The sequence below is a fragment of the Rhipicephalus microplus genome, chromosome 4, assembly GCF_043290135.1.
Source record: "Rhipicephalus microplus isolate Deutch F79 chromosome 4, USDA_Rmic, whole genome shotgun sequence".
NCBI lineage: Eukaryota > Metazoa > Arthropoda > Arachnida > Ixodida > Ixodidae > Rhipicephalus > Rhipicephalus microplus.
This window is the reverse complement of record NC_134703.1, coordinates 182,613,431-182,625,714: the sequence shown is the minus strand read 5'-3', so window position 1 is coordinate 182,625,714 and position 12,284 is coordinate 182,613,431. Positions and strand designations below refer to the sequence as shown.

The 12,284-nt window shown below is 43.9% G+C and overlaps 1 protein-coding gene across 1 annotated transcript in view; it reads right to left on the bottom strand.

Moving 5' to 3' along the window:
• The window catches only part of LOC119172568 (phospholipid-transporting ATPase ABCA3), a 451,578-nt gene that overhangs the window by 158,773 nt on the left and 280,521 nt on the right, over positions 1 to 12,284 (bottom strand). The window contains exons 10-11 of the mRNA XM_075893215.1: positions 7,976 to 8,101; positions 1,003 to 1,236 (exon numbers count right to left, since the gene is read on the bottom strand). Coding sequence (XP_075749330.1) covers positions 1,003 to 1,236; positions 7,976 to 8,101 — 360 coding nt within the window. The remainder of the gene's footprint in view (positions 1 to 1,002; positions 1,237 to 7,975; positions 8,102 to 12,284) is intronic.

Genomic DNA, 12,284 nt, shown 5'->3' with positions numbered 1-12,284 from the left:
CTACGGTATGTTCCGGGCTGTAGTATGTGCCGGGGAGGTAGAAGAGGAAGACGACGTTGTCTGGTGCGGCCTGAGGACTCCATCTTTACCGCGTCTGCCAAACTTTATCCTCACCTTGTAAATAAACCCACCTATCCTTTAATTCCACCGTAACAATAGAAATGTTTCTCTGTAAAAAGTCACAGCTTTGCCAAAAAGAAGAAGCAATGAACGTGATAGCGAAAAAATGAAAGATCACGCGCAGAATTGAGCGCAGATCAAAACGCGGCCCACGTTATTCACGTGCGAATGACGCACGAAATGTACTCACAGGTACAGATGCACGTGAATAAGCGTTTCAGTTGTTACTTCACTGTGCCACAAAAGCGCGCGCTTTTCGCAAACAGAGACTACAATGATTTCAGTGGCCTTTGCGCACCCGGTAACTACAGCGGAATTGTTCCCGGTAAAACTAGAGGCCAGCCAAGAAGTACCATCTTCCCCTCCTCCCCACCGTCAGATAAGAGCGCCCGAGGGAGCGTCGCTCCCCTCCTCTGAGCGGGGCACAGTACGTGTGAGAGATTCAAGCACGCACCACCATGCGATGTGGCAACGCACGCTCATTGCGCCATCTTACTGGTAATGCTGAAAATCAATTCTCCCAGAGATGCCCGTCAACAGCGGCAAGTAGTATATTTAGATAACTTGCCGTTTGAACGTTGAAAAACGTGCTTTATGGTAGCGCAGTGGTTAACGCCTCGTACTCACGAAGCAGGGCACGCAAGTTCAATTTCGCACCGGAGTATTTTTCTGTTTTTTTTTCTTTCTTGCATTTTCATATATACAGATACGTATTCATATGCGGCGAGGAACGGTGACGCCGACGCCAGCGGCAAAATCCAGCCAAGAGTGTCTATATAAGTGCTATCGCAATAATAGCCAAGCTTCAATTAGGGCGACCCACTAATATCAAGAATATGCTAGCGATAGCATGAAGCAACTATTCATAAAAAATGTACATACCATCGCAGCAATGTTTGATTGCAGAACTGAACTTTCCAGCAAACCAACAGAAGATGCCATCCCTCGATTTTTTCTGTCGCATGTAGTCGCATGCTGTCATTTCTTTTTCAAAACTTACGGCTCGTACAAAAGCTGCTGGTAGTTGGAATGGAGGAAAAAACAAAAAAACAGTCCTCCAATCTCTCTCTTCATTGAATGTAGTTGTAAAGAGGTAGGCGAGGACAAGAGCTGGACCTGCGGAGAAAGCATCATTATGTTGTTTAACAGTGCATGATGCTGGTAAATGAGTCTGTTGTTAAAATAACCATCCTACATAAACTAAAGAGTGCCGCAAGTGGCGTGGAATCAGCCTAAGTAAATATCAATATAGTCTAGTGGGATGAGCAATGGCGAGAAAGCTGCAGGAATAATGAAAGGAGAAACTTCAGAGGCATCATCTGTGCCTCTTCTTTATACAGAAACACTCTATAAATATGAAATCATCTGTAAAGAATAAGTGGAAGCTTGGTGGCTCAAAGATCTTGGCTCAGTCAACTTGTACAGAAAGATTGCACCTTTTATGCACCCGATAATCCAATCAACCGTCTCTCTATCTGTGCATCTATTGACTCGTCCATCTGTATAAGCACACTTACCCACTATCGCTAGTTTTACGCAGGTGGCGAAATCTTGAAGATACGCGCTAGAACGCAACTGAAATAATCTCCGAAAAATAGCAAGAAAATGAGCCACAAGTTTGTAGAAAAGTCAGTGCCCGAAAGGCAGCAAATATTCTTTGTGAATGCCTAAATTTGCATTGATTAGTAAATTTTATTCGAACAAGAAAATGGCCACGTTTTTAAGAAGGATTTTTCTTGCTGTCACCAGCACAAAAGAGTTTGGGTTATTTCAAGTCCTGATCTCCCGCATTCGATTGATTGATTGATGATTTGTATGTAGGGTTTACGTCCCAAAACCACCATATGAATATGAGAGACACCGTAGTGGAGGGCTCCGGAAATTTCGACCACCTGAGGTTCTTTAACGTGCACCCAAATCTGAGAACATGGGTCTACAACATTTCCGCTTCCATCTGAAATGCAGCCGCCGCAGCCGGGATTGGTTCCCGCGACCTGCGGGTCAGCAGCCGAGTACCTTAGCCACTAGACCACCGCGGCGGGGCTGTCTCCCGCATTCGAATGCTGTGCGACTACTTCAGGCACACAGCATGGCGGGCAAGGTTGCAAAACATGCATTCGTAGTACCGGAGAAACACTTCGCAGATTTATCGTGGTTGATTCCTGCTTCTTCTTATGGGATATAACATGAAAGTTAAACGTCTTTTTACAAAAGTAGTTCAGTGCTTACTGTACCTTGATATAAGACAGATGATAAAATGTTGTCGCTGTTTGAGAGCTAAATTGTATCACCGTATTTCTAAGGCATCCACGTTGATGCGTAGTCAGCAACGTTGATGCTTAGTCATCACGTTCCCACTTATTATTTGAATAACGAGAAAACTTGTCCTTGTGGTGATCGACTCCTGCGGTAGCTCTAGTAGTTATCGGTGAGAGGGGAACAAAAGAAATCAACGTGACAGGCAGAAGAGCGTCGCGAAATGTACGCCAGACTTGGGCTAAAGTCGCCTACTACGGCATGCTACAGTAAATTAGGAAAAACGCCATATGTGTGGCGTCTTTCCTCTTGGCTGCCTGAGATTTCTCACGCGGGAAGCGCAAGTTACGTCAAGGCGAAGGAAGATCGTTGCTGTTTGCGCTGTAGAACTCAGTCGCTATGGATAGATCCCACGAGACATGCCGAGGCAATGGGTAAGGTCACCACTTGGCAATGGGTTAAGGCATTCACAAAGTTGCACTTCTCCTTTTTGAAACGCACCGATAGGACGTACGCGTAGAAATGGCACTTTGAAGGAGGTTAACGAGTATTAGGAAATGATTTAAACTCCAACTAAACGTTTGTGAATAAATCCGATATTTCAGAACCGACCTGGTTCCTTCCTCAGTTGGGACTAGGACTACGTAGCAGCGACGTCTTCAAAGCACTAGCGGCGTGGTTTAGCACCCTCTCTCTTTCTCTCTCTCTCGTTTAGCCATTGAGCGCTGTCCGTGTGTATACACTAAGGGAAGGGTACTGAGAGAGCGGTTAATGTTTTCGGCCATTCGCTGTATATACCACGACTGGAGTATAAACCTTCCCTTGTTATTCTTGTTCTCAAGGATGAAAGCCTCGCTTTCAAGAAACCACATATCCAAGTAAAGCCCGCATCAGTCTCAGTTGGCACACTGTTTGTAAACAAGGATCTCTTGTGTAGCGAAAAAAAGACCCTATTTACGACTTCGCGTATGAAAATATGTGGTAAACTCAGCCCTCCCTGTTTCACTCTTCGAAACAGATTGGTTCGACATCATTACTCCCGGTTCACGGCCCACACGAACACTGCGAAGTTGCGATGGAGCTTCTGTATGTTTGCCCTTGAAATATGGGTGACTACACTTGTCAAGTACCTTGGTGTGCCGCTGAAATATTATAAATATAACGAGAACTACTCTTAAGAACAACCGAAATAAATCCGGCTGAAAGTCAATAAATGCAACGGTAATCATCTGTCAGTGTTTTAGAGAGCGACTGTGTTCAATCTCTTCTTTGTCTCAAAACTTTTGTATGTCATGCAATGGAGCCACACCAGTGCTTGAAACTATTCTCTATATTGGCCAAAGGTATACTTGATGTCGGGAAAGGAATCGCGCTAATATAAGCGATGACGCGTTTTATAACATGAAAGGAACAACCAGGTGTCACACATTGCGAATTGAGTAACGAGTGGGTCGTCCAGTGCGCCAACCCTTTACAAAAGCTCGTTTTTGAGCACTTGTTAACTGTGGCGAATTCCTTGCTTGCTTGATCCTTTCTTGTGGCTCTCGCCCACTAAGGCGGATTAGCCAAGAAGCCAGCTGGTAATGTAAGTGGACAATTTAGGATTGTCCAGGCTAAGGAAATTTGACTGCATTTTTTACAAGACGGGAATATTTTTGCGCAATGTGAAACAAATGAATGAAAAGAAATAATAGGATTTTTTGAATAACTGAAGTATATTCATTATATGAAATTCTTTTGTAGGCTAAGTCATTACCGTGTTACAAATAAATATTAAACGTAAAATTGGTTAGTAAAAACCGACAGCTGATCAATGGCTCAGCAAGGTAATCTTCTTTTGTCGCAAAGGAATTCGCACAAGGCCCTGCAGACGTTGCTGTCGCTGAATCCTAATAAAGCAGCCCCAAAGGGCAAACATTCCAAGTAGTAAGTGATGTTCCTATTTTTTAATAAAAATTCGAAACATTGTTCGGCTTTTAAAACGGTGGCAAGTGGATAAGGAGAAGACAGAAGGTTAGGTGGGCAGATGAGATTAAGAAGTTTGCGGGTATAAATTGGCAGCAGCAAGGAACTGGTGGAACATGGGAATGACCTTTGTTCTGCAGTGGACGTAGTCAGGCTGATGATGATGATGATGATGATGATGATGATCATGATGATGAAGTAGTTGATGATGATGATGGTGGTGGTGGTGGTGGTGGTGGCGGCGGCGGCGGCGGCGGCGGCGATGATGATGACCATGATAATGATGATTATGATTATGATTAAGTGAGAAAAAAATAGTCGATATTTTCAGTTTTGTTACGGCTTGAGCACAGAGGTGACGGTACCAGACCAGACCTCTTTACACAGAATTTAGGCGGTGGTACAAGGCATGGTATTTTGTTACAGAGACTTCCAATCTACGCATGATACATCATTTATTGTTCCATGCGAAGTAAAGGTGCTTAAAATCTAGATTTGGTGTCGTAATCTTTGATGGGTGCACAAGAAGGGAAAGTTAGTTTTTTTAACCGCACTGCTGTTACATAAGCTGAAGAGGCATGACTGACACAATCGGAAGATCAAGAGATACTTGCGTGAGTGAGTCAGCCATTACATTTGTAAGTATACTACGGTGGCCGGGTACCCATATCAATCGCACTAGGCGAATGTTTGCTGGAATGAATGATTTAAATGTATCCAGTACTGCTGATGCCTACGACGATGATAAAAATGAACACACGGATAATGAGTCAGTCAATATCACAACTCTCGTTTGAGACGCAGGGAGATTTTGAAGAGCTAGTGTACTAGCTGTTCATTCTGTTTCAAGCATGAATGTATAATCTGGGAAGTGTAATAGAGAAGGCGAGACTAATGAGAAAGGAAAATATCCACACCTGCTTTCTCGCTACTCATACATGCGTTCATTGCAATTACTATATTAGTACCTAATTGAGACAGGCGTTCTTCTAATAAGCCAATCAAATACTTGGAGGGCAAGTGTTTAGCATTGATTGGGAAGATATCATCAAGTTCTATTTGTACTTGGCGGATTGGTTTATCTGATTTCCAAATTATTAACCATTAAAGCATCTAGAAGTGTTTGAAAAAATGTAGAAAAGTTTGAGCTTTTGGGGTTCATATACACGAGAATGATGCTCATTCAAAAAAAATTGGGCTCAGAAAAGAATACGAACTGCTGCCTTCCTAAAGTGAAATGATAAAATGTCAATAAGTTTTAACTGCTAAAAAAACTGTGGCGCTTAGGCTGTTCATGCATATGGTTATCAGGCACAATAAATGTTTAGCAGATACAATGCTCCTCCGAAGAATGACGAAAGCTAGCATAGCGAATGCTGCCCAACTATACAAAAACTAGGATCATATTTGATGTCTGTAGTTGGTACCCAGCAATTATAATTGTACCAGTTACCCAACGAATGATTAGAAAGGATTTGAAAGGCTGCTCTTTCACTTTTCGCGCTTACGGTGCTACGCATGTCACACAGGCCTGGCGTTTTTACCTAGTGAGAGAGACCATCACAGCATGGCTATTTCGCATGTAACACCTATTCGCCTGAATCTCTAATCTTCTCAGCATTGTTCTGCATTTGAGTGTCTTCACGGTGTAAAATAAAATAAACTAGCAATTAACTTACGGCAACGAGATTTGTCGCTTGTTGACGTGAGCCAACCTAAATTTGGAAATCTGCACCATTTGTTGGAAGTAGTATGAAGATTTTCTCATTTTACAGAAAATGGCACTCACATCTGATGGAGCAGAGGTGTTGAAGAAGAACCGCCAACGACAACAAAAATTATGAGTAGGTGCCACAAAAGGCGGTACCAACTCTCGGCATTGAATCTTGGCAACGTACTTTTTGCGGAAACGGCGAAGGAATGAAGGCCTCGGTGATCTAACTTCATCTAATAATCTATCCAGGCTTTCTGCTTTAAGGTGGAGTTGTTGGAGATTATTAAGGCTTCTGTAATTTTGCGTGCACGACACTTTTTGCACTGAACATTGCCGAAAGTTATTGCCGTGGACAGTGTTTTATTATCTTTTTCACAGTCAGTCAGGTGCACCCAATGACATCTACATTCGTTGTGATAATCAATGAATCGTGTTTAGCATTAGAGTGGTTTGAAGAAGCCTTGAAGAACAGAAATTTCATTTTAGGTTGCTAATACCAAACCATGCCATGTAAATGTTAAGTAGCCACTCTGCATAGCAGTGTGCAAATTCTTGCTTTATGACCACTAAAAGTGCCCGTCACAAGTGGTGACGCCTGATTATCAGAGCAACTCGTCATTCATTTAAAATGTACTTTGCGTTTAACATTTAGGTTCAACATATTTCTCTAGCAACTTACCGTTTATTTCTTATAGCTTAGGATCATTTTTCACAGCTTAAAAGTTTTGTTTTTGAAATAGTTACTATTTCGTCTGCCATTTCAGCATTCGAATACTTGACCACTCCCAGAAATTTATTGGTGCTGATGAACAGAAATATGTACGTGGGCGCTTATTGTAGCATGCAACAGTAACAAACGCTTTCTCATGCAACAGTAACAAACGCATCCTCTGAGCCAACGCAATAATAATTTTTTGCCACTTTAATAATTTCTCTACAGCCACAAGGGGGAGTACGGACGTAACACCGACCTACAACAGTGTTTTGCAGGATTCGAAAAAAGACGTTTTACGTTGGTGGAGATGAGCGGCATACTTTTGCAACTGGGCAAGTTTAACATAGTTCGAAAGCGAAGCGACATTATTATTACAGTTCCGTACATGCTACGCGCTGCCGATCACCGATCAGGTTCTTTCCTATTTCACCTTCGCGACACGGAATGCTTTTGCACTGCCGGCAAACCTTGCCGTTTTCAGCACGTGCGCTTCATACGTTGGTTGGCGCCACGACAATGGTCAGCTAAAAAGACGCGAAAGGAAGGAGGGTTAAAGCTCGGCGTTCTAATATCCACATCATGTTGACCTTGTCTAACGACACACGCACACACACACCGCGCACGTGTACCACACGTGTGAATGCTTACATCGGAAGACTTCAGGTATATTTGGTCTACTTTCTTGTTTTCGTTGCGGTAGCCTCATTGGTCACCTAGTAGCCCATAACATGTTTCCACCATCGTTCGCGTTTCGGGCACAATTCGCAAAGCGCAAGCTTGCTGGTTGGTACACTATCGAAAGCAAAAAGGTACATGCTGCCAGCACCATGGCCAACTGCCGCAGACAGTGTCATCTGCTGCGTGACCACTGCCGCTCGAAATCACCATGCCACTCCAAACTGCGGCTTCACAGTTCAGAGTTGTACGCGTAAAGTGCACTTAGCACGCCCTTTTACGGAGAAAGTATATTACTTTACTCCGGCGCCAGACTCGCACTCATTCGCGGGACGGTAGCTGCAGTGCATAAGTCTAGTTGGGACGCAAACAAGCCGAAAGCGAGTAGATTACTTCCGGCTAGAAGCAGAGAGTAGTTTTTCAGGCTCATAGGAAAGTCAGATAAAGTAGGGTGGTAGTGAAAGATACTACAAAAATGTGTGAGATACATAAAAAAATGACGGATCACTGCTACGTAGCAGATGACTTACCTCCGACTGCGTATATCCCAAGAATAGCGGCGTAGGATGAACCACCATCTGCGCTATGCTCACAAATGAGGTAAGGTAGAAATATATTGACAGGAGCGGATGATAACATCACAAGAACCAGCGTCGCTACAAAGAAAGAAAAAAAATTGCATTTTCACTGCACTAGGGCCTAGTAATTCTATACGACATCGACAAGCTTTGATGTTATACTAAGTGGAGCTAGCAGCTCACGCCGTAAGCACATAGTGTCGCGTTGCTTAATTAAGAACACATGACTGCTGTGACGAGCGAAGCAACCTAGCTGTGGTGTATCACTACAACGCAAACGAAATGTTAAAAAAGAAAAGGTAGAGATGAGTGAAAGTTTGCCGAGTCATGTAAAAATATGGTGTGTATAAGTGCCGGCAACTTTGCCCTACAACTGATAATACACATTTCACGCCGTAGCCAGGCACCTCCCTTTTTGGTTTCAATTCGCACGCGTTTTGGGTGATGGAGGTGACCTCCGCGTTTCAGTCGTAATCGCTTGCAACGATCACCCTCATCACTCGAATATATATGCGGGGCCACACATCTAATTGTTTCAATTTGGGCTTGATAGGGAACCTTGTTCTTCCCCGCAGCGGTGTCTGGGCATGCAGAGACTCCTGCGGACAGGTTACTGGCGAAATGACGTACCCCAGCCAGTGGTAGTGTTTCGAACAACTCCCACGCTTCACCATTTTTTGTGTATTGTTGTGCCCAGAAATAAAGGGATGGAGGCAGAGGGTTAAACCGACGCCGAGTAATTTGAAATCAGAGGCCCAACGACACAGGCCACACACCCCTGGGTGCCTGACTTCATGTAGACATTGCCCATGCGGTGAGCGACCAACAGGCAATCGGCGGTCATCTTTTGTTTTTTGCGCTTTCGTTTTCTCTTTCACTTTTGATAGTTCACACTTTCTGAATTGTTTTACTTCCATGTTTCCAGGCGACAAGCGCTAACGTTCTGCAAATAACCAACGTTGGCGTAGGTGCATCAGTATATATCGACAATATACAGCTAAAGTGTTCAAATGATGCAAGCACGTACCGTTATCTTGTTGAGCACCATGTGAAACTACCTTTGCTCTCCCATAGAACATTTCCACATTTTTTATCGCACCATCGTAAAGCATCTACGCACCGAGGCTACCTTGAAGTGTATTCCTCAGCACGCAGAGCCCTTCCTTAGATACCATGTAGTCCATAGTCGAATACATAAAAAAACCTGCCTGGCCTATTTCCGCTTATTATGTGCCCTACTCCTTCACTGATTTTACTGGAGACAGGAGAAAAAAAAAAGACAGCTTGACAATGCCCCATAACCCTGGGGTTACTGTAACAACAAAATGGCAAAAGCGAAGTAAACCACAGGACATTTGAAACCAGCGATGTAAATGCTTTGCGTCAAAACACTAAAGTTCTGCAAACTTATACAATCCAGTAACACGCATGCTATACATCTAAAGATAGAAGTATACAAGCAGAAAGTATTACAACACACATAAACTAATAAAGCATATTTCAAATTAAAGTGTTACAGAGCATACGAACATGTTCACAATTATTTCCTAATTTATTTAGAGTATTCAGCAAGCAATAACTCAATGTCTCAAACCGTAATCTGTATGCTGTCTCGGCACATTCCAATGTTCAAAGTGTCGGTTTATGCACATCGAAATATTTATTTGTAAGTTGGCTAAACTACGTATACAGCCTCGACTTTTAAGAGTGTTGATCGAAAAAAGATTACTAAAGAATGCATAATGGGTTTCTAATGGTACAGTGCATGAGTCCTTGTCACGGGTCCCGTTAATTAGGGAGGCGATCGCCGGGATAATTCCAAGGGCCGAAGTATCGGCCCCGGGAACCGCACCACGAAAGCGTGGACAATTTAGAAGTGGTCCTTTTTGGCGCGCCAGTGGACACTGGCTGTGGCCCAAAGAACAAGTCAGAGCCGAGAGTTGATAAACAAAACAGAAATATATTCTCAATAAAGGCAGATCCAAAACAATACACAAGTATGCACACTCCACTATAGTCGAGCACAATATGTCACCAATCAAACAACGTATTACACAGTACAATCAGCCACACTCGAAACAACGGACATAGACAACAATACGCACTACAATGCAGTCGCATGCATTGAACAACCAAGACACTTAAAGACTAAAGAGATAGAAAACCTATTCAGTCCAAAGTCCTTGGAACAAAAGTCGGGATGATACTCTTCCGAGAATCACTCACTCATAGTCCAGCGTTGTTGTCGTTACGAGGCCCCTGAAGTTTCTCCTCCAGGAAACCTCGCCGAAGTTTCTCTTCAAGGAAACCTCGCGTCTTCCGTTGGCCACTCTCCAAGCTTCAAACTTCTTCGTCGGAAACACGTCGGCTTCACACACGCAGCTGTTGCCACGCGTCTTCGCTCGATAGCGGTGAACACACACACTGTTGTCTGTAGCTCGAGTCGTCACCCCTCAGGTGGAAATCATCTTCTTCTCCTGCTTTGTCTCTACGGACAAAACCTTCGCCGACTACACGGCGAAATCCCTACGCGCTCTGGCGCTAACTTCCGTCTTCTCCTGATCTCTCACCTCGGCTGCTCGATTAAATACCCTCCGTGTGAGATTCCAGAAAGTTCTCGTCATTTCGTCGGCGCGATACGCAGCGAAGACTGGGCAGAAGGCGAGACGGTTCGAATGCCGCCCGCGACGGATGACTCAACCCAGCATGACCCCGCCCCTTTCCATCTAGAACATTCGAGTGCTTGCTCGGCTGCCGATGTGGGGTGAGGAGGTTCATCGGCGAAGCCACGCTTCCGAGAGGAGAAGCTCGCGCGCCCGGGGAGCCTTTAAATGTTTGTTTTCTTTTTCTTTCTTTTTCGTTGACCTCGCTGAGTCACTCCGGCGTTTTGTCGCGAGAATTTGGCGGCGCGCCCTTTTTGAGCGCTCGTTCTGTGACAGTCCTGTTGTTCACATTAAGTAGAAGACGCCCTTTATCCAGCCGATTCTCAGCGAGATGTTGGTCGCGGCATTCACTTTGGCGAATGGGCCTGCCGACTCAATAGTCGGCCCTACTACTCTTTGCGTGCGCCATGACGTCTTCGTTGTTAAGAGAGCGCTGAGCATGCACTCTCATGAAAAAGTTAGTAAAAAGGCAGCAACTGCAAGCGAATAGGTAGTAACTGCAGCAGTTACTACCTTTCTCTGACCGTTACTACCCTTTGCTGCCTGTCTACTACCTACGTTAGTAAACAGTTACTAGCTGCTACCGTTACTGACATTTTGTGACCTCTTTACTACCTACGTTAGTAAGCAATTAGTAAATGAAACGAAAGAGGTAGTAACTGCAGCCGTTACTACCTTTCTTGCCCCGTTACTACCTCTTTGCTACCCGGATTTTGACTATCTAATCCAAAAATGTGTGTGAATGCGATTCTGATCATTTATGAGAGGAATCGTCGCAACGTATCATCATTAAACGGAAAAATGACGCAGAAGGTATCCATAGGTCAAGAAAATACATTTCGTTCTAAATTACTCAACCGAGATATGCAAACTTCATTCGGATACTGTCTAAACGGAGAAGTACAAGTTAAAGAACCATATTCAAGTGTTACACCCGCCGTAATAAACAATTACAATAAACTTAGTAAATTACAGCAAACATTAACAAGAGCAGCAAATCAAAATACCCAGATGGTCACAATTACCCTCGAGGACAGTCACAGTTATTCCACTGCGGCGTGTCCTCACATATCATCATTGTTTTGGCGCGTCAAACCCCCAAAACAATTATTACCTTTTAAACGCTGACATATTAGTTGTGAGAAGCACTGAAATGCACTGAGACTGAGTTCGGTACCTTGTTTCGGCCACTGTACATATTGCCTTTTTATGGCCATTTTATATTAGATAAATATAACATATAATGTTTTATAAGTAAGGCTGTTTAAAGATCTTGTGCTACGCCACCAAACACACGTAGCCAAGCATTACAATATAGTGCTATAGGAATATATTTCTTATAATTCCTCCTGAAACGCAAGTGCGCCTCTGTGCCAGACATGCCCCTGCGAAATAGGGGCTATATATTCCACACGCTTATTTCTTACTGCATGTATACGTGAAAAATAGTCATTCTGCTTCTGGTCTAGGATGCGTGCTGACGCAGGATGGCAGGCTCGTCAAGAGCTGTTACAGCGGCCGACGCTGGCCGTGGTTTCTCGTGCACATCACTTCCCAAGGACTACCGTTTAATTCTGCCACCACTGCCTTCAGGCGAA